General features: G+C 37.2%; 1 protein-coding gene across 2 annotated transcripts; it reads right to left on the reverse strand.

The window, feature by feature from the left end:
- Positions 1-45: 45 nt before the first annotated feature.
- On the reverse strand, positions 46-23,735 carry LOC142987886 (uncharacterized). Of its 2 annotated transcripts, none has more exons than XM_076136835.1 (5): positions 23,269-23,735; positions 21,017-21,250; positions 19,514-19,627; positions 6,366-6,681; positions 46-6,224 (listed from the first exon to the last, which is right to left on the reverse strand). In XM_076136835.1, exons 1-5 carry the CDS (start codon positions 23,404-23,406, stop codon positions 5,971-5,973), a joined length of 1,056 nt encoding a protein of 351 aa, XP_075992950.1. In that variant the 5' UTR covers positions 23,407-23,735; the 3' UTR covers positions 46-5,970. The 2 variants fall into 2 exon arrangements, with proteins under 2 accessions (XP_075992950.1, XP_075992949.1); XM_076136834.1 differs by having other exon boundaries at positions 21,017-21,265.
- Between the last annotated feature and the right edge of the window lie 190 nt (positions 23,736-23,925).

Below are 23,925 nucleotides of genomic sequence, written 5' to 3' on the forward strand. Positions count from 1 at the left end.
ACATAGGTATTTAATACAATGGTGTTCAAAATGAAACAGAACAAATAATCGTAATCATCGTTTAATAAATAATTATCACTTGTCGATAAAGATATGCGCATGTAAAAGCTGTATTTGTTTAAAAAATACACTAAACGAGAAGGAGGTGAGCAGACCAGAGGGAGCCACCGTACACGCACACACGCACACACGCACGCACCTACTCACATGCACACACGCACACAGACACACACGTTTACTGGTAATAACAGCCGTAATACACAAACGTGACTGTTGTGAACAACTGTTTGTGCTTTATACAATTTAATTGATGCTTTAATAAGTGACTGAAAGTACAAATCGCTTTGCATATTTCACTGGCTTTGAAAAGTACTCTGAGATTACAATGCAACCTTTACCATGTTTCTGAAAGAAGCAATAAGTCAGTAACATGTTACATAGATGTACGTGTTTTCATTCACAACAGTCGCGTTTAAAGATAATTTAATTAAACCTAAAAGTGCGTGGAAATAATTCAAATAAAACAAGACTGCGCTTGCGTCTCCACCCTCCATACAATTCGCTCAACGAACCGACCTCATCCACATCACTAGAAATCAACTTATAACTAACAATTTTACTATCACAAACATGTGTGATGTTTTTGGCAGAACACTAACATCCAATATGGTCGAGTTTCATAAAAAATCACGGTACAAATTGGAAAAGATACAAATTTTGTTTACACTGCACGGTTTGTCTTACATCGCCTAGCCAACTCAAGTGTAAAAGTATCAATGTAAGAAAGGCAACGGAAGTATTGGTGTTAAAGTTGGCTCAGGAGCAGTAGATAGTGAATTACAAGAACCCTTATATAAATATAGTAACGACTAGATCTCGTATATTATCTTAGATGAGAATGTGCGATGCGAAGTTATTCGATACTGCTGTGAAGAAGCGGAACATGGTAGAGCGGACAGCAAAACCTTCCAAACTATTTATTTTAACAGGGAATTTCTTCACATTTATATTTTATTGCTTAGTTGTTTTATTGACACTGTCAACTACACCACGCTCCGCTCTTATGTAATCAGCTTACAACCTTAAAACGGCAGATTTTACAGCTCGAAATTCGACAAAGAAAATGTCCTTAAAGTATTTAATGTTGGATACTTACATAAGATAGTTTCTCTCTAACAAGGGTAAAAATACAAAACTCACAACTTCAAGGTGTTCTTGGTGAATATTATCTGTTTAAGCAACAAATTACGTCTCGACTGAGTAAAACTGTGTGTGAGTACGAAGCATTAATTTTGAGGGTAGTTTGAAATTTAAGTGAAAATTCTCTGTCATATTTCGAGTCGCTATAGTTCCTTAAATAACAGCTAAATATGTAACAGCAATGAAAGTCTATGGCTAATTGTTCGTACGTTACATTACACTAGAAGTATTCCACGGGTCTTACATCTAATTAGCTTTCATACATCTACAGCGTTATTGCGATCCAAATTATTATAAAAAGGAACATAATGATTATATTAACTCAATTTGGAATTTTTAATCAGTTGTACTTACGAATACTGGTTTATAAACTATTATTATATAGCCTGTATAGACGATACAAGTTCATTGTCTGTTGCAAACAATGTAGGACTAAACAATTGATCCCACAGACCAAAGATCGCCACTTGGTTCGATCCTTAAAAACTTCCCTTGTCTCATTCATATCCATACATCTTGTCATACAGGAGCACCGGTTACGGGTACAAAGTACTGACGATTTTGCAAGACATCACGATACGATCTATGTGTGTTTCTAGGGCGTCGCCCAGCTTTTCTATTTACATCCGCGTACAGTAAGGTTGATTGAATAATTAAATTATTATAAATTAAATATGTCCATTTACTGTCATACTGCAGGGTATGCGTATTCCGGGAATAGTTAGGCGCGACACAGGGCCAGTCCAGTTTGGGTACATTTCTCCATAAACTGTTTTGAAGAACTCTCGGGTATGAAAGTTATCGTCTTGTTGTTTTCCTTTACTTTATTGTACACAACAGTCAATGAACCTGCATCGTGTGAGGCTTAATGACACATACATTAAAATGAGATATTATTATATATTGTTGTATACGAATGTCCGTACATATATGTAATGTAGGTAAGTAGAATGGTATGTACAGTTTGGTCGAAGGGTACACTTAGTTCGTCGTTAAGTAACATAGAGATCCTTATATTAACAAACTATTACAATATGTGTTCTCAAAATAAAATTTGTTACAAAATATGGATATAAATACGTGCAAGAGGAATTTATACAAAGCGAAAGTTGCTGGGTAATAGAAAATCACTTGAGTGAGGTTTACATCGAGCGTATATTTCGGCACATATAATTTGCTTTGTGTATACGTGTATGAAGCAAGTAAATAAAAAGAAGACAGGAAAAATACGTGCCGAAATTACGCCTAATGTGAATTCACTGTTTATACATTGTACGCTGGGAGCTCGAGAAAATATCTTGTTCATACCACAAGCCCAACAAAATTATGGTCGTAATCTAGTCTAGGCAGCTTAAATATCAGTATTTATCATGCAAGTAAAAAAACTTAAGAAATCTCTGATATTTTTAGGACTAGATAATATGTCAGGATATAGAAAATTATTATAATTAGGTATAAATCGCGTGTTGATTAAGTAAGTAGCGTAAATGTCGTAGCAAAATTGTATCGCGGCGCACCATCGTCGTTCATTATAAAATACTTAAGTATATCACATTGTACTGTGTCGATAAGTAGCACATCTGAGGGTCACAACCAAGCACTAAACACTAACATAATTATTTAATAAGAAAATTAACCAATGGCGTGCAATGTCTGTTTAACAAGTATAAGCAGAGCCCTGAAAACGTTTTTTTATTTAGCTTTATGGCAATCCTGGCTTCATGCCTAATTTCGCCATGCAGTATTAAATGAAATACATCAAAAAATATTTTACAGTCCTATTTTTTCAAAAATCCCCTGAAAACGTTATCATTTGACATCTTTTTCGTTCAAAGAAGAGCTCAGAAATTAGAAGCCGCATTTTATTAAACAGCAATAAGCAACAAGTAGCCTTTTAAAACAATTTGTTCATGAACAAAGTCTATATTGTCAGTGTACGTGCACGTATACGTACGAAGGTATACACCCTAGATTGTATATGTACGTATCACGCGTGTCAAGTGCGCGTTATGTTAAACTGAAAGCTCTCCTTATACTTGTCACATAGAAACTAACTTAGAACTCATTGATATCATCAAATCTCCATAGAAAATAAATACAGAAGATTAATATTTTACACATCAATTCAAAATATTGTAAATTGCAGTAGTTTTTATGACATAGCATATTCACTGTAGTTATTTGGATGCTTTCAGCAGCAACATCAATAAGAGGAGTTCAATTAAATACCAATGAATTCTTCGTGTCACGCCATATTCAAATGTTATAAAGGTATTGTTATAAATACAAAAAGGTAGTGAAAAGCGTACAGTAGTATAAAAGCAAAGCATTAAAGCACATCTCGTCAGCACATCGACGAAGTGAGCACCATTGTAATGCGTACGAAATATAAGTGTTAATATTGAATAATAGGTATAAAATTATACAATTGAAATTATTACGGTATTTGCAATATAGGTGGCGCTAGTGTCAAGTGAAGCTATTGTCAAAGGACTGTTTATTTAATGTACAAAGTACATCGCGTTATGTTTTAGCCTTTATTTTGAGAAACATTCAAAAAAAGGTGTCGAGAAGAAAACAATTCCTATACTTAGGAATAGGGCTAATTATACCAGTTTTTAAATGCACTACATTTATTTATAAAATCACGTCTTCTATTCCCAAAATTGTAGGCATATTTTGTTTTATATTATCGTCTACTAGCGCCACCTATCGGTATACATAGGAAGAATTCCTGCCGTCGCAGTCTTGTAACGTTTCAGTGTGGTCTTTATCACGAAATACATTAATAGCAAAAAACAATAATTTATAACAACCGAAAATACTTAGCAGCCTGTTTCACAATCCCCAAGAACAAAACTTAGCCAGATTTTTCATACATTTCTTTTGATTAATATTATATTCTTTGATGCTATCAGTGAATTATGGAACAGGCATCTAATTTAGTGTTAAATTTACATAAATAGGAGAAACATACACATTCCTATATCCGAAATAATAAATTTGACAATGATTTTGGTATAAAAAGCGCACGAACACAAGTTAGGCATCGCATACACAGTATTATGTCTAATGAGTATCGCGGGACTACGTGCTAAATAAAAATGCTACGGCCGCCGTCACACGGCCGGCCCCTGCCATCTCACACAAGCACTTATCGGACGAGCGGCAGACATTCGAAGGATATCTTAACTGGCGGTAAATTAATTAACTGTATCTTTAACTAGTGATTAAAGTATTTGATTTAAAAACTTGTAATTAAATGTATTTTTATTGAAAAGGACTTTCGTTAGTCTGCATGTGAATGAAAAATAGGTGTTTTTGGGTTATACTTTCACGCTAAAACGGATGAACCGATCTGGTTAAAACTGAAAATGTTTAGGTAGACAAAAAAAAGCTGGTGGTGTAGTAACTAGTTTCAAATAAATATGTGATATGTCGTCGTATGTCTGCCTTTAGTGTCGACATAATCTACTAAACTATAATGTACAATTGACTATGTACAAATTAAACCTACTTATGTCCAAACAAATGTACTACAGCGTCGAAGTTATTGTTCTATTCGTTCGTTTGACTGTTACACGTGTATTTTACGAAAGTTCGTAATATCATCGCACAAATTAACACAATGCATTGTTTCACTATTAGTATTTGTACTAGAATTTACATTTTATTAAAGTGATACTGAAATATGATGTTATAACACATGATCATGGCTTGCTTCACTCATATTTTTGGTTTGTTAATATTTATCGAGCAATAAAACCGACTCGACTCACTTGTTCGTCTTATGCCGATCGGGTTCATCTACACATCATCGATTTATGCAGAACCCAATATGTGTGTAGCAATGCCTGAATTTGATAATTTTGTATCTAGAATCAAAACTGCATTTCCCAAGTTGAATTTACATAATCGACAGATTATTATTGCCTCAAAATTATTGCAATTATTCGTATCTAGATAACGTATTAAAACAATTATAAATAACAGTTTGTTGAACATATTTCGGTTCTCGCACGCCTTAGTAATGCTACTAAGGACATTGGACAATAAATCTATACCTAATGTATTATACAATCGTCTTTTAAACGTAATGGCAATTATTAACAAAACAACTAACAAATAATACTGATGGAAAATTATACAATTTAGTTGCCAAAAGATTTTGGGGAATCACATTGAGGCAAAGATACGAGACAAAAACTAGATACTGCGGCAGATTTAAGATGTCTTTTTTTGTTACAACTCATTGTGCAAGTTTATTAGTAGGTAGGTATAGTAGGTATTGTCTAAGTTGAACTTTGTACCATTCTGTCTCATATTGGTTTCTTGTATAACTGCTTATATCGCTAGTAAATTAGAAGATGTTTGAACTTTACATAACATAATACAAATGGTGTCTTTAAGAGCTTGTGCCTTTGCCTTAATGTGAATTTCCGTTTACAAATAATAAGAGTATTCACATAGGTAACAGGGCGCGGCGTCCGCGTGAGCCTAATAGAACGAATTGTACTAAATATGGCAATAAGCGGTCAGCTCACGTGTCTTTACTTTTCAAGTATTTGTTCCTAATTATAAATTAACTAACCGACTTCAACGATCGAGCTATCTCGTCGATAGCAACACTCGTCCTAGCACTCAAAGTTGAGCACTTACTTAGAATGTAGGGTGATCACTATAACATAACATTATTTTGATCCGTAGTTACGTCGCATATTTTCTAAGTATTTACTCAGTGGCGTATATTTATGTTAGCTCCACATTCGCTCAGTACGCCCCGGGTGGTGTGGCGGTGCGCGGCGCGTCACTGACGTTGGCGCGCAGCGCGGCGAGCTCCCGGCGCGCGGCGCGCTCCGTGAGGCGGCGCCAGCGCGGCCGCCGGGCACGTACTGCGTACGCGCCCTCCTCGAAGCCCGAGCGTAGACCCAGCACGATGCTCAGCGCCGACGCGTCCTGCCCGTGACACCCCGAGTACCGGTACTGCGGCTTCTTGTCGAACCGACACCCCACTGACTGCGCGCCTGAAACATACAAACATACATGTTGTAAATTCTACTTTTCTGATCCATTGTTAGACAGCTATTTGAGCCTTTGAAACAATTACCAACTTCAATTTGCAAAAAATATGAAACAAAAATCATGCAAATTACTTTGTCCCGTACCTATAGGCATAATACATTCACAGGTGAGCGCACACTGTATCCAGGGGCGCATGACCTCGGCGACCTGCGGCTTGTTGGCCACGATGAGCCGCGTGACGTCCAGCATCTGCACGAAGAGGAAGTCGTCGATGTTGGCGTGGAAGTAGTCGAACATGCGCGGGTGCGTGAGCGAGGTGACGGCGGCGCGGCGCGGCCAGGCCAGCACGCCGCCGCCCGCCAGCGCGCGGCGCCACAGCGCGTCGAGCTCGGCCGGCGTGCCCGTCCAGCGCTGCGACGCGTCGCAGAACACCACGCCGCCCACACGACTCAATGCATGCTAAAATAAACACCACACCACTTTAACATCTTGTTGCTCTAACTACAGACCACAAATATTTAGCAAAAGTGGTAATATCGCAAAATCCTCAATAAAATCAAAATTTACCAACAATATTATCTCATTTGAAAGTAGGTACCTAGGAACCATAAAAATCTTGACATAATGAATTATTGAACGGTTTCGCAGCAATAAACATAAACGTCAATCAAACGGTGCGCAGTAAATAAATCCGTCTGAGTGCCGATAAGCCTTGCTTTCATACATGCTTGTATATTGTAACGCCAGGGGATAATACAATGGCGTCTACGGAGCCGAGCGAGATGTTATCTTCGCTGAGCGAGCGTCGCGACGTGGTACTTGGTATATCAAGATATTTCTTGTACACACGACAAGGATATCCGCACCTAAACTATATTGTTTAGACTTTTTAAGACGCCAGTACAAATGCTGAGATTTATAACTGTACCTATTAAAGTTTTTAGACTGTCGCGGCTTGTATACATAATACAAAATTGCGTCTTAAACACGTTGGGGATTTTAAGATTTACGATACGTTATTTGCTGCCCAACGTTTATATCTAATCGCATCGACCGTGTCCACGGGTTGACTAAGTCACTGTACCTAGTTCTTAAATTATACTTAGCACATATTTCCAACTTTTTTAATTTGCAGAAAGAAGTTTCAACGATACAAAGCCATCATCAACAGAATGGACAAGGAAGGAAAACAAAGAAAAGAAATGCTGATCGATTCTTGGCATGGATATAACTGCATACAACTTTCAAATCAAGAGAATTTTACAAATTAGATAGTATACATTCCAATAACACATAACGTCATAACTAAAAAGCCAAAATAACCTAATCTATACTTCTATACTAATATTATAATCTATACTAATATTATAAAGCTGAAGTTTGTTCGTTCGTTTGAACGCGCTAATTTCAGGAACTACTGGTCCGATTTGAAAAAATCTTTCAGTGTTAGATAGCCCATATATCGAGGAAGGTTATAGGCTATATATCATCACGCTACGACCAATAGGTGCAGAGTACCAGTAAAAAATGTTACAAAAACGGGGAAAATTTTGACCCATTCTCTCTAATGTGACGCAAGCGAAGTTGCGCGGGTCAGCTAGTTATTCTTATAAAGCTACTTAATATTACCACATGAATGTGTTGACGTTGATTGTACGCGGTACAGTCACGTCGAGACAGCCTCGAGACGGCTCAGACAGCCGCGTCAACACAACGACAACTACCGGATATGTAAATACATTGTATTGTATTAAGCATTCTTATATTGACATGTGAATTTAAAACATGTGTCTTGTAGAGAAACAAATCCCATAAGAACAGTTTGTCACAAGTTGACTTACAGTTTGAATTGCAATGACATTGTTTGACTTAAATAATATCTATACTAATATTATAAATGCGAAAGTAACTCTGTCTGTCTGTCTGTTACTCAATCACGCCTAAACTACTGAACCAATTTGCATGAAAACCCGGGAAAACTATACATTCCCATGGGAAAATTCAGGTAGCGGACGAAGTCGCGGGTAAAAGCTAGTTTTTGATAAGTATATTGTTATTAGCTAGCTTTTCTAGGGCGTATGGACGCTTTATTACTGCTTATCACGATCACTTCGCCAGCGTGGCGGATTCAAGTCCTAACCCCTTCCTCATTACGGGAGAAGACCCTTGCCCAGCAGTGGGACGTTCATGGGTTAAATTTATTTATGTATTTTTTTTCATTGGACATTCATTATTGTAAATGGCGAAATGTGTGCCTTTAAAGACAATAATAACACTACTTGCCCAAGAGACTAAACGAAATTGCAAATTCGAGTACACGTTCGATCCAAAAAGAATTATTTCGGGTCTGGTTTTACTTTGTGTCCGTTTGTTTTCATTATTTAAAAGTCCCCGAGCAATAGTATTAAAAAAGAAAAATATATTACGCGATATCTAACGATTAAAAAAGGACTAAGACGTAACAACGACGGTATCCTTCCGTTCCCGGATTCCTCTCTTGCGTCTCTTGTTTTTATTTTTTGTCTTCTTTGCAGCGTCTTGTTGCTATATTCTTTTATACAGGATGGCACGGTCGTTTAAACGAAATAAGCATCTAGTCTGGACTGCTGCCGGCACTATCTAAAGATTCAAATTAGGACTTACTGTCTCGGCGATATGACACTTAAACCTCTTAAATTTGAGCTTCCTCATACTAAATCGGGCGTATAAAATTTGAGATTTTTACATATTTATTCAAACTTTTGTACGGCGCACCTTTTTTCTTAAACTTCTTCAGTTTATACTCCTTGAAATTAAATGACGTATGCCAGACCAGATACCAATATCATTTGGTCTTCTACCACCCCGTATAGACACCGAAAAGCATATGCAAATTATTCATTATTTTATATCAGTGATTCACAAATATTTGGTTTCGCAACCAATCTCTCGGTATCCAGTGCAACTTGAAACCATAGCAAGTGCAAACATGTGCGAATTCTCAATCAAATCACATTGAACAAAACACGATCATTTAAATTCCTTTATGTTTATATTGTTTGTGTTATATGAAAGAGTGTCTCATACAAGTGTTAGCGGCCATCAAAGGGCTATTTTTACCGTGGTATTAAACGAATTACACAAGGTTCCTGGACAAATCATAACGCGATGACGTGCGCAACAGTTGTGCGGTATCGCTTACAAGCTCGTCTGCTCTTTATTACACTTACTTTTCTACGAGATTATTTAAGTAGGTTTATTTGCACAATATTATTTTGATTAGTTACAACTAGAGGCCGCCCGCGACTTCATCAGCGTGGACGAAATAAATTCTCCTTTTTTCCGTGTAAATCCCGTGTTAAAAGTAGCCTATGTGTTGTTCTGGGTCTTCAGCTACCTACATAAAAAGATTCATCATAATCGGTTCAGTAGTGCTTGCGTGAAAGAGTAACAATCATCCATACATACTCACAAACTATCGCATTTATAATATTAGTAGGATAGTTCGTAATGACGTGCCTATTCTACCCGTAGCTGTCAATAGCTGCGTATGTAGTATACCAAGATTAAGGGTACAAGTTTCAAGCCATCTCCAGGGCACTTTTTCAACTCCAGGCTAATAAAAGTATTCTAATTCTAACACACCATAGCATTTCACCCGACCCGGGAAAGAACCCGAATCCTCGTGATCACTTGATTTTTGTATGTATTATATATTTATACTTATAAACTCTTGTAAGTTATTTATTTATCCGCAAGGTTATCAGTGTTCCGTCAACAAGCCGGTATCGTATTCATATACCTACATCATTATTTTTGCTGTGGTCAAAAACAGGATAAAATTATCCTAACTAATACCCTTATTGTAATTTGAAATGTAGAAGTCTGTCCGTTACGCTCTTATGGCTAACCGCTCGTTCGATTATGATGAGAGTATGAAGATAGTTTGGGATTCAGAGCCAAATATAGGTTACTTTTGAAGGCTCGATGCATAAAGGCTGACATAAATTTGAACTCTCTGTATATCTGTCTGTGACACAGCAGCTCCTAAGCAGGTGTACGGATTTGGAAGCGGTTTTATTCGTAGATTTTTCTCATAAAATCTTTACTTAAATCACTTTAAGTCATATTCCTCCCTCATTCCGGGTGGAGACCCTTGTTCAGCAACGGAATAGTAACGGGTTTTTTTTTAAACTTAAACCAGATGGACCGTTCACGACAATGCCGCGACTATAACCTAGTATTGCAAATATCGTGTTATTTTTCCTACATTTTCAACAAATTCAAGTGCAACGTGTGTATTTTATATAGGTACCTATTATCACAATTATTATTTATCCTTACATTTAATTAACACAAAATATTTTTTTCCCTTTTGCTGTCCCACGATAAGCTGATTGCCAGTACGAATGATTTTATTTTGATGAAGTAAACAAGTGACTGATCACGTCCGAAATTCTGTACTACGCTCGATATAGCCAATGCCAACAAAAAAGCTATAGAGGTTGAAATGGGACTATCCCGGTCACATCACCCGCATGCATCGGGGAAGCTCATATACCTATCCACCAAATAAAGACACAGACCAAGTGGCGTGATGATCTGGACGCGTTTGAGAAGGGCTGTTCAGAGTTTGCCCCCGATAGAGTGATTTGAAAAGTAAGGGTCCTCCCTTTTCTCCCAACTTCCCGGCCTTTATTCAGCAGTGGGTAATTCAAACAGGCTAAGGAAAAAAAAACAGTAAAAAATTCTACTCAAAACTTCGGTACACTTTGTGACTTGTGTTATCATATTATCAGTACCTTTGATATTCATAGCGCATCAAATCACGGAAATCTGAAGTGCGTGGATTTAATTAATCTGCGACATTGGAGTGCGTATGGCTTACATCGATATAGCCTACAATCGAAGCATAGATAAAATTTTTGCACTTAATAATTCGAAGGTATGTAAAAATTGTATTCCTTATTAATTTTAGCCATTTAATATAGTGTTTTGTGTGTATGAATACTTACAGCAGCAAGCCGCTAGGACAAAGGTGAAAGATCAAAGAAGAAGTAATAGCGACGCCTTACTACATCACTTATTTTATTTTTTCTGCACTTAATGAAAAGCATGTACAAATTAACAGTATTTAACCATCTTCAAGCATTTTCACGTTCCATACACTCATTACTAGTCATTACAGCTTGAATGAATTAGACTTGAATCCAACCATACATAAATTTACTGTACTTACAACTAGTACAGAAAGATGTACGTAGTATAGCCCGAGTCGCTATCATCGGATACAGCGAAGAGGACATACAATAGATACATAATATAACAATATATAATAAGATGTACTATAAGCGAGGCGTTAAACATCGTGATAGACGATCGATAACATCAATAGGCGTGAGTGAGTGCGCGCGGACAATACAACGATTAACGTAACGACGCCCGCAGCCGCAGCCATACCGCGCTGGTGACTATTATGTTATATATGAGTTGTATGACGCACACACTTCCTGGCTCTAGTCTCTATTTGTTAAGCTTTAAGCCTATCATAGAATACAGACGTCTTCTGTTTCCTAAGGAGCAAAGTAGTCCATCTAGAGCAGTGGTTCCAAACACTTTATTTTGATTATTACACTTTATTTTTTATATACTTAGATAGTGGTCCCTGCTTACAAGAATAATATAAAAGTGGTCCCAGACTAAGAAAAGGTTGGGAGCCCCTGATCTAGAGCACGCGTTCGAATAGCACCTAGCCTAGTCCACGAAGAGACCCTGTCAAATATAGCTGAGTAAGGCTATTACCTCTAAGGAGCCTATCTTTATTAGTGTGTAAACGATATTGTTAGTTTAGCTCTTCTCTTAAGACTCTACCCCTTGTCGAGGAGGTGGTAGATTTTATAATTGTAACGATTATCTTTATTGTCAATTGTGATTTAGCATAACAATGCTAGCCGTAGGTTATGGCCCAATATTTGGCAGAGAATGGCAGAACCAATATAATCGGCAGTATGGAGAACAGAGTTATTATAGAGCTTAAAACGCTCGGAGATATATGCAACTCTCAACCATCTGGCAGCTAGAAAGCTACGTGTATATTTACTATTCACAATCTAAAATAAATCGTTTAATAACTGTCGTCTTGAAGTACAATATAATACAATATCTGATTCTACCCCTAGTCCGGAGAGGGCCTAGACACCTAGAGCCTTATGAAGCTAGTGATGTTACTCACGACCACTCTCTTATAGAATACCAAATGAATTACAATATGGTTCACACCATAATAGATCATGGGAGGAACTGTTAGCTTTGTTTCATATTTTAAAGAGAAATGTATGACATTTTCATTGTTAGTAGATAAAACACGTAATAGTACCTATATTAATATATAGCACGGTGTACATTCAAGGACGTCGCCATTTTATCGACGCGACACATTTGTAAATTAATATTTGCTAATCTAAAATATTTAAATAATGTCCCGATAGCAGGAATTTGCGTTCGCGAACAGGCAACTAAGCTCCTAATACAAATTAATTATGTCACTATTCGTGTTTTGTAGTACAAGAATATCTCTTGTACTTTCATACTAATATTATATTGTATGCGAAAGTATGTCTTTGATTGCTTTCGGTGAAATGTTGTATGGAGATAGTAAAAGCAGCGGCCCGTTTGTAGTTAAAATGTCATTTCAACGAGGCTTACGCCACTATGGTAAGTAGACTCGTTGAATCACTATAGCAGGTCCACCGTCACAGTTTCCACGGGAATCAGGGAGGGCTCATCAAGTCGGCTACGATATCGAATTCATCGTGTCATTCCAAGGGCCTCAGAGCTTATTGGAACAATTATCAGGTTTAAGAGTAAAAATACTAAAATCAGATTGCTAGTAATATTATTTTATAAAAACAAGTTTTAAAATAAACTATCGTAAAAAGTACGGGCACCGTCAGCTTTCGTAGACGGTAACGTTATTCATTAATTATGATAAGAGAGAAGCCTATCGCGCCCATTGCCATTTTCATTCAACCGTAGGCACCTAACATTGCCCGTAAGTTGAAAGAACCTGAACGCACTTCGTTTTGTGGTATTTTATACTCATATACAACTAGCGACCTATCCCGACTTTGTTCGGGTTAGCTTCAGTTTATTTTGACATACACAATAATTCTAAGTTCACTTGGTTTATAGGATGCAAATAATTATTTATAATGAATATAAGACAAACTAGCAAAAGTGTCGAAATCTCGGGAGCCGCTGATCCGATTTTATTCTGTGTATAATTATAGGTCATTTTAAGGGTTCCGTACCCAAAGGGCAAAAACCTATTACTAAGCCTCCGCTGTCTGTCTGTCTGTACTAAGTATACGTTTTCTTGTAGACATAGTCGAACGTTCTTCAATATTCTCTATTGGGGACTAGTGGTATTGTTCAGTTGCACGCATGCAGCATGCACGAATGCCACTTAGATTAAATTCCTGGGCATGTCGGACTGAGCCTACAGCTTGAATGTGAAGGGGAGAGGCTGCACATTTGACAGCAGTTCCAAGTGTATTTGATCACAAATGCACTTAATAAAGCTCGCTTGTCTCGTAGCTTTTGAAGAAATTCAAATGTCACTTTCAAACTAAGGAAATTGATTGTGAACAATGAAAATAACGGGATTCAAACTATTTGATTGGCGCATTGGTAAAAACAACAAAGTGTGTACTGTAAAAAGGACGGTTTCGAGAAAAGTGCATAATGCCTCGATGCGTACTACGACTAAATGACCACTTATTACCTCCCCATCCTCAGTGCACATGCACTGACTTAACAATTAATTATCCTGCCTCTCATTTTCAAATAGGTACTATAATATTCTTCAAGTACATATTAAAGTATGTAAAACACTTGTTATTTTCCATATAGCTGCACGGTATGACGCAGCACGGCAGAAGGGTCAAAGCACACTCGATACTTTCAACAACAGCTATCTATCAGCGCTCAGTGGTTTCGCGGTTACTTTGCTATAGCTGAATATCTAGGACACATGGAAGTTTCTTATGTCTTCTAACCAAGGGGGTAAAGGTTCGTAGACATGTTTTTGTTATTATGACGATACTTTGACAATAAGCCAGTTACACCGCGCTCTGTCACAGTGTGAGTTAATGTGACTTTAAGTCAGCCAGCTACGCAATTTCTGAATAAGTATCAGTTAGCATCTCAAATGCAATTTTGACAGCTGTTTTAGTAGGTACATTTTGTCACTATAAATATTGGATAGGTTATCCCACACTTAGCTATATGTCGCGAAATTAGCACTACAACATGGATAGCAGTTAATTCTTATAGTTCGGAAAATTGTGCTTAAACAACTATGAATTTTGTTAATACTTCTTTAACCTTTCGTGTTTTATCTTCAAATCAAAGAGCTGGCTAATTTTAAGGTGTTCTCATTCTCAATTCTCATGCAACGCGACGCTGCAAACGTCGCGATTACAACCCGACCTGCGTTATCTGCATGTCCTATGTGGATATACATGGACAGTATTTTTACTTTAAATACACCATGTGTTATACCGCTAGTTCAATCGTACGTTGCAATCTAATAGTACAATGGTATCTAATCTCGGTGTGTGTTGACTCAAGTGTCGCTGCTGCAGCGCCCCTCGGTCGCAGCCACCACTATGCGTCACTGTTTGCCAGCCTTATCACCAGGCCTAGGACAAATGATAACACCAGTATCTAAGCTTCTATTTTACGCAAACACAAAACATTTGCATTGTGCAAGGATTATGCACACGACACCAAGTAGAACAGTGGTATGCCCATTGTGTACCTGACCATATGAAACCGTCGAAGTTTTTATATTAACGTAAAGTGTCGATAGAGATTGTATCCAGAATCAATGTTAGTTTGCAGACCAATAGGCAATGAGTAGGTTCACTACTATTCTTTTTCTTATTCTTACCCTACGTTACATAAGGTCGGCACTACACATTTTTTTTTAAATACATGCAGTGGAAGAGGTTTGGCTGATTACAACCGGCTGCCTGCCTGACGTCAATCCTCCAGAATTCATAAAGATACTAACAAAAAAAAAACAGACGACTTGACAGCCTCTTTGAAGTCATCATCACATTCAGTACTAAACCATCACAGAGCAAGGGTCCGCTATCATCATTCATCATAGTGAAAGAGAAACATTTCATTCTACCACGAGTATACATTACATACTAAAATAGTATTCAGTTACAAGTGTTGGCCTACTGAGGCAAGTTTTAGCGAGGCCATAATAACTGCAATAACCCTTATTAACGTAACGTGAGCTTAATTCGACGAAAACGCTCCAACAGGCCTGACCCTAAGGTTAACGACTCAAATTGTTGTTCCACGTACACTACTTAGTTACAACCTATTTATTAATTAGTACGAATAACTATAATTGCCATGTTTACGCAATCATTTGTGACAAGTATCTGGACGGAAGACGATAACATTCAAAGATAAAATTCGAAAGATTGTAGATAGATTATCATTATTGTAAGATAGTAGGTAACTTAAACGATTACGGTGATTTGATTTTGATATTTTTAAAGGGTTAGGTTAGTGTTCTATGAGGCTGCACACTTATTGGGTTGTCACGCTCGTTTTGGCAATACTTATCGAAAACACAATAGACTCGACTCACTCACGTATTTGGTTCTGCCGCCCGGCTAGGCCGATTAATGCCGAATCAAATATGTGTAGCAAGCCTCAGTCGATGTGATGATTGGAAGATAAGTAAAGGGCTTGGTAACCAATGCTGATATGAAAAAATATCAGTCCAACAGATATAAAACAACAATGTATAATAGAAAACAGGAATTAACGCGAACACGCAATTTACCTTAAAATGCCTAACGTTTCGGCGCAGGTTGCACTTGCCGTGATCGCAGGTCGGGAATAGTTCGTTGCTGTTGCTCGGTACAAGTGTTCTATCTAAAAAAATAGTTATCTCTATAGAAATCTTCTGGTTTCTATAGTTATCCCTACCCCTACCTGAAGAAGTTGTGTTATTGGAAAAAGCCGTAAGACAGCAAACGAAGGAACGGAGGAAGGATAACGAAAGATATAAGAACGAAACATTTAGTTTCAGTAAATGAGTAAAAATTGGCGTGATTTTAATAGATTTCCGAACCAATCGGAATTTTTGCGAAACAAATCACAGTTACTAGTTATTTTATTCAACAATATAATGAATGCGGTGCACAATCACACATTGTCACCAGTCCTTCGGCACACGTTGTAATTACCCGTCGAGTGATTGTCGGCAAATGTCTGCAAATTGCGAGATCGCATGTAAATCTACTACGACAACATTACTCTTTATTATAGCCCACTGCTATTATAATGTATAAGTTTTTTTACTACTTACTAAACAATTGCTGCGGCGGTATGATTGTTTTAGGTATCCTATAGATAATTGTTTTGGGTCTTAGAAAATGTATTCTAGAAGCCCCACGTATGATGCATCTTTAATTTAAAACAAACGACCATTTGATAAATTAAACTTTAAGCTTTGTGAATGTATGCACTTTCCAAGTTTAATTTGTTACACCACTGCCATATTACCTCTGAGTATTAAAAAGGTTGGCATCCCGAACCGGCAAGTTTCGTCAGTCATGATTTAACAGTTTGTTGTTAGAAACTCATACCATTTCGTGTAACCACCATAATAAAAAGTCGATCAAATAATACTGTGTAGTCAAATCTTCTACTGAAAATCGCAAGATTTGTACACCCGCCACACACTCAGCCTTTATAAGAAGAAACGCTTGTACAGCAAAACCGCAATCATTTCATACACGTACGATACCTCAAAGCAACATAAACAGATGCATAAAAGGACCCTTATTCGTATCAACAAAGAGTATTTGTTGCATCAATTAGTGCATAGCTAGTGGCAGTGACGATAGGCGCGAGGCGTCATACGACACCCCGGCATTGTGTTACGACGCACTAGGTCTGTGGGACAAACCCACGCGCGTAGTATTGTATCAATGAACGTAGGAACTATATGCAAAAGTCACTCGATTTCATAACACATGATAAAGTAATTCATTTTTGTAATATTGTAACACTAATTCCGCTACCGCTTATGGACAAGCTAGTGATTAGAGGAGACCAAATTGGTAAGACAAGAGAGAAAAATACTGATTAGACTCTCTAAGATCTAGACTAAGGATACCTACTTACCTACATCTATACTAATATTATAAAGCTGAAGAGTTTGTTTGTTTGTTTGTTTGAACGCGCTAATCTCGGGAACTACTGGTCCGATTTGAAAAATTCTTTCAGTGTTAGATAGCCCATTTATCGAGAAAGGCTATAAGATATATTTTACTGAAAGTTTGCCTAGTGCCACGATCGACTAGTTGGCCTTCCGTGGACAATTCGGAAGTGACGTATAAAAAACAGCCGAAGTTCCACTTGTTAAGCTAACCGATACATATCCAGGGATAATACAATACAGTACATTTTGAACACAAATAAACTCAGATGATTGCGGTAACATCAAATACATAGTCAGTCGGACATAACCGCTGTAATAGACAGTGAGAATGTTTGCCAATAACGCGTTATGAACTAAATTGATTAATGGACTTAACGTGCTTTACTCATAATATTTCATACTAACGTTCTACGTAGTACTGATTCCTATTTGCAATTGCATCGTATATCGTGCACTGTACTTACTAAGCTTTAGTATAATATTTAAGATATACGACTTCTTCAATATTATAACTATCAAAACCAATCATTTTTCCCTAATTTAACAAGAGTCCGGGAAAAAGCAATAGGTACATACATTATATCAAAAAACTCAAGGGGTCTACGCTAGACGAGACGAGCCTAAATACGTGTAGTGTAATAGTTACACTCATGGAACGAGTGTATTTCAAAAATAAATATTTGCCCAGCCCTAGCTTAGTTCGTACTTGGCGTAACGTAAACCTTCTCCACACTTTTGATATTACAATGTAACTATTTATTTTGCCCATCCAGTAACTGAAGGAAAGCGTGAGGCACCCCCTCACAACTTTCGGCACTCGTAACTACTAAAAGACTCACTAAAGAAACACAAGTAAATAAAGGAACTCATCGTAAACAGTGAAGATTATCTTTATAGCAGACACCGGCGCAACAATATTCACTACAACGTAAAAACTACGAGAAACCACCGTGAGAACGTAACAGAAACGCTTTTTATGAATGAAATACTTATTTGTGACACATTTACGATACACGCAGATAGTATTGACCTACAAACTATGTCACTATGGGGAATGATAGAACAACTGGATGGAATATCAGATCCATGGTATTACGAATTTGATTTCTGAACGGTTAAATCAGAATAGGAGGTACTTCTGCAAAGATTTTCTTATCATGATAAAGTACAGCCTTTTTCCATCCATTGCAGAGCAAGGATTCTCCTGTTTACGCTAATCATCTCCATTCTGTGTCACTTTGTGGCCACATCCTTCACTCAAAACTTTTCTAATTCGTCGACCTTAGTTCATAGGTCTTTTAACGCTTCATACTCTCGGGACCATTCCGATTTATTATTTTTTAGTGCACCCGAAATGAATAATAGAAATAATACCTGCAGAAACATATCCGTGCCTTCCTCGTTAAGCGTATAGAACCGTGATGAAGCACATTACATTGTTACTTTTTACCATCACAGTTCAGATTTTATAGTGTCAGTTAAGAATGATTTTACAAAGTATACTTGTATTGCCGTCTAGGTGCGCTTGACAAAAAACCGCAAGGCCGTACGAAAACTATTTCTGTTTGCCATTAGAAGCCGTCCGGTGGAGCACTTATTCGTATTTTTGGCATCTAATACACGTTTGAATGTTAATGAGTTATGTATGCCTCAGTCATCTTAATACGACGTATATGCAGTTAGATACATAATTTTATTGAAGTGTGGCCGTTTTTATAGGTCGCGTAGACGATGGCAATGAACCGAGATCGTTACCGGACTCCTTTACAGAAAAACGTCAAAATATAATTGGGTACTTGACTGGGCTAACGAAAAATTATTAAACTTGTACTCGTAAAAGGTTCATCTAAAATTTTTCCTTTGATACCTTTTATTAGGCACTCATTTCATACCAGCGAAAATACGAAACTGTGACGTCACTACACCGTATTTAATACTAAAATGCGTTTTTGACATTTTAAAAAGAGTAGCTGATTTGACTGTTGCCAAGTACTCAATTCCCGATAGTCTCCTAATATTTTAATTAGTAAATAAAATATAGATGGTTGTATTTACCTGTATGATGAGCGGTCGAAACGCATGTATGCTCTCGTCGGACACGTGGTAGGGGAACGCGTCCAAGTCGAAGTCGATGATCGCGCACTTCGATGAGTTGCAGTAGTTTGACACCTGCACATTTACAAATGTTAAGTCATGTATAGACGAACAAAGGTCATCAGGTTGTCAGAAATTAAGAGACTAAAGCCAAGAGTCTTTCAGTGCGCGAGTCACCTAAACAACTTGTAACTTTGAAGAGTGTTGGGGCGAAAGAGCCAGCTTTTGAGCGACTTCATCAGTTCGTCTGTCGCTCTAACAGACGAGCAAGACTTTGAGCCTAGACACTAATGAACCTACTGTTACATTTTTGATAGACATTTAATAAAATATCGAATGACTATCAACAGTCTTTATCACGACTATATCAAAATATTTGATCAAGAATGCACGATTACGGCAGAACAAAATGCATGGTAGCAGGGGCCTTACTATAATCATAGGAAAAGGCCATAAACACCTTCAATATTTGACGAAATTTTCGTTTTCGTGGACCACAGATCAGTAAATATTGCAGTTTGTTCGCATACTGCCTCATTAAATATCCCGATGAGATCATTAGCCGTTTAGCACCAACTCGACCGTAGATAACAATGTTTCCAAAATAAAATGATGTTGACAATTGACTCAATAGAACTAGATGAGGTCATGGCATGTAATACTACACTCGAATAATTTAGACCATCTAATACGAGTCTTAATTCTATAATCCTGCAGTTAATGAGTTAAAAAAATAGTCTAGAATCCAAACGGGATGATTGTTTTTACCATATCTTGTACTAAGATGTCTGTATCATCCCTGTGACAAAACAATGGTTTGACGAAGGTTCAAAGGATATACATTACATCACAGATTTGCTTTATAGCTGTACACAGCGGTTATCACGTTGCGACATCATAATAAATCATATCGTTCTATAGCCATTATATCGTAGGTTTGAAAATTCGCTCGAATCTAAGGCACAGGTTAGACAAAATGGATGTACATTGGCGTCCTTGGGTTTGGGATCAGACCTTGAGTACACGATGTGTTGCGGCTAGTGTTTTGGTCTCATATGGTGGCACACGTGTCGATCGGTGCCGTAATATTGTTGACACAAAACCACGCATGTTTTCGCTGGTGGCAAACACGATGTGTGTGCGTGTTTTACCTACTATCAATATTTCTATGCGGGATATTGTGAGGTACGTCGACCTATAGACTAAAATCTACCGTATTGTGGTCGCAACGCATCGGAAAATGATGTTTACGTCGTTCTTACGAAGGCATTACACCGCTGTGTTGTGATAGAACTACAATGATCTGCCAATTACGTTGATGCAAGCCTGAATCACAATTATTATGCGTTAAAAATACGCGCGAGAAAGCGATACGTACGCGGTGTCATAAAAATACCTTCTACCGCTAATGATTCAGGGCTTACGCATCGGGATAAAAACAAAACAAATATAAAGAACACTTACTATAGCCAAAGAATAAGGTTTTAATCCTAAGTTGTACAGTAGCACTGTGTACGGGAGTCGCGCCGCCGCGCGTACGAAGCTGACCGCGAGCGCGTGCGCATCGGCGCGGGCGTAGGTCACGAGCGCGGGCAGCGTGGTGTTGTGCCAGGGCTCCGTGTGACCGTCCAGGCCCAGCAGCCGCGCGTACTGCTCCTCCGCCACGAGGTGCTTCGCCTCCACATGTCGTAGCTCCTCCTGAGACAACGACGCCTGTATCGTAGTTGGACATGTTAAATACATTGTTGATGTAAACAAACATTATATTAGCTTAAGACAATACTGGCATGGCACCTAGACAACTGAGGCCCTACTATAATCAATGAAAACTAATGTTAATTCCATTGTAATGTTAGTTCCATGTTAACATTATGCCAGTAAATTATCAATTTGAGTCACCAGTCCATCACAGTGTGTCATGTGAATGCATATTTTATGTGTCACCAATCTGATAGTGACCTCTCTCTAACTACCTATATACAAATTAAATAACTGAGTATGTATAGTGTCCATGACTGTATTTTATTTTTTTTAAGCCCATACTATCCCACTGCAGGGCAAAGGCCTCTCTTTCCTCTGAATTTTATCTCTATCTAAAGCTTTTTGTGACCAATCTTTAGTTGACAGATCCACTCATCACACCTCCATGTTTATGTAAATCATAAAAACTAATTACCTGGTATAAATAATATTTAGGGACAACTCAAACCTTATAAATATCAATCTCTGTTTTCATCAAACAATAAAAATAACTGACAAATATACTACCTAGTTAAATATGAATATAACAAAACATATTTTATAGTCAACAGAAAAGTTAAATAATATTGGAAAGTATTATCATTGATACAATAGGTATTAGTAATAGGGAAAATAAATGGCTTAAGTATCAGTAAAGTTTTAATAGTGTTTTATCAAGTGTCCATAAGTATCAGACCAAGGTGCCTTTCTATTGTTTTAGTTCAACACATTACTTGATATCACTTGATCTAAATAATATAACTGATTGTAATAATAAAGAGCTATTTAATTAACTCAATAACTAGTTTAAGTGAAGTTTTGATAATAATCTATTGCTTGCCAAGAGTTTAGTTGAGTGCCTTCGTACAATAACAACATTTGTATCTTTAAGTGAAAAGTGATATATTCACTCAAAGATAAATCTAATTGGACTTTCCATGTACTTAAATTAATAGCAATGTATTTGTGATACAATAATTTATTTAAAACACACTTGCATTGTTATGCCTATCTGTACTATTGTCCAAAAATATTTTTGTTGGTAAACAATTAGCATCTATATTGACAAAATGTTTGTTAGACTTCTCCTAACACTTATTAATATAAGTTATGCAGGTACAGTATAGTTATACAATATACTAGCTGACCCGCGCAACTTCGTTTGCGTGTATCCCGCTACTTCGACAAATACAGTCAACGCACCAACACATATTGGATACTAATTTTCAATTCACAATAACTTCTCTTTCCCTTAACCGCGTTTAAAATATTAAAATGTTTTTTGGTTTCTATTTATAGGGACGCTGCCCCCGCCGCCGCGGCCGGCCCGTACCGTGCCGCAATACTAATATCGTGATATCTCCTAAACTATATGTCTAAATAACACACTGTAAACTGCAAAAATAATCTAAATTAAATGCTCGTGATGATGAACTTACTTATTTTGATAAGGATATATTATGTATTATTGGTTATATCACCAGTTAAACATCACCCAACGAATTAAAGGTTTTTTTAATACAGAAAAGTAGTTTTTGTGACTTAAATAAAAAAGCTGGATATATGTCATCGCGGACTTTTTTGTAGAACTAATAAAGACCAATGTTTTTGCTATACATTGTTCTTACTTGTATCCAACGGTATAAGCGGCGCACGCACAAATGCAATCTTCAATTAGATTTTTTTTCTGACTTCTTGGACATAAATCGCTATAACTCAGCTAATATAGTTTCAATGTATTTCAATTATATATAAAAACCTGTCGGAGAAAATACTCTTTCTATTAGTGAAAACCGCATCAAAATCCGTTGCGTAGTTTTAAAGTTTTATGCATACGAAGGGACTACAGACAAAATGGGCGACTTTGTTTTATACTATGTAGTGATAAAGAGAATCACTCAAATTGATTCTTATTTGGTATGTGTAGGCCAACCAGTATAGTTAGAATATTAGCATTATGTCAGCAGATATCATACCTGAAAGTCTTTGATGTGTTGATGGGTCTGTGTGACGATGCTCTGGATGGACTGCGGCGGCTGCGAGTGGAATACTATCAGAAATATACTTATTGCAAACACAGAAGTCGAGAACAGCAAAAAACTCTTAGTTTTCATTTTGTCCGCACATTATCACACACACTGTTCGACTTCAAACATTGTTTCCATCACTAAACTGATCACTCAAACATCCCACTATTTCGCCTATATCATTTTCAAATTGTTCTCTCACAAAATAAAAGAAATCAATATCAATGACACGAGTCACCGCAAACCCACGCGCTTAGCGCTAAATTACAGGTACACACATGATAAAGTTATCACTTTACTTTGTTATCCTGCTCAGAAATAATTTAAGCCACTGTTTGATTCTTTTTTTGTTGTGATGTATTTATATTCGAGGATACAATCACTCTGTGCGAAAAACCGTTCGATTGTCTTTCTTGATTTTGTTTGACAGCTGTCAAAAAGCGGTCTATGGTGATGTCGTCGGGTCTGTCACAAGATCTATTTTTATAATGGCAATTCTACCATTAGCTTAGTTTTGTTTGGCCAAAAACTTCATATCCAATTTGAGATTTAAAAAACAAAATTGTCAAACAGTGCTGTCAAAACTTCACGTTCGGTTACGTTCCA

The sequence above is a fragment of the Anticarsia gemmatalis genome, chromosome 4, assembly GCF_050436995.1.
Source record: "Anticarsia gemmatalis isolate Benzon Research Colony breed Stoneville strain chromosome 4, ilAntGemm2 primary, whole genome shotgun sequence".
Lineage (NCBI taxonomy): Eukaryota > Metazoa > Arthropoda > Insecta > Lepidoptera > Erebidae > Anticarsia > Anticarsia gemmatalis.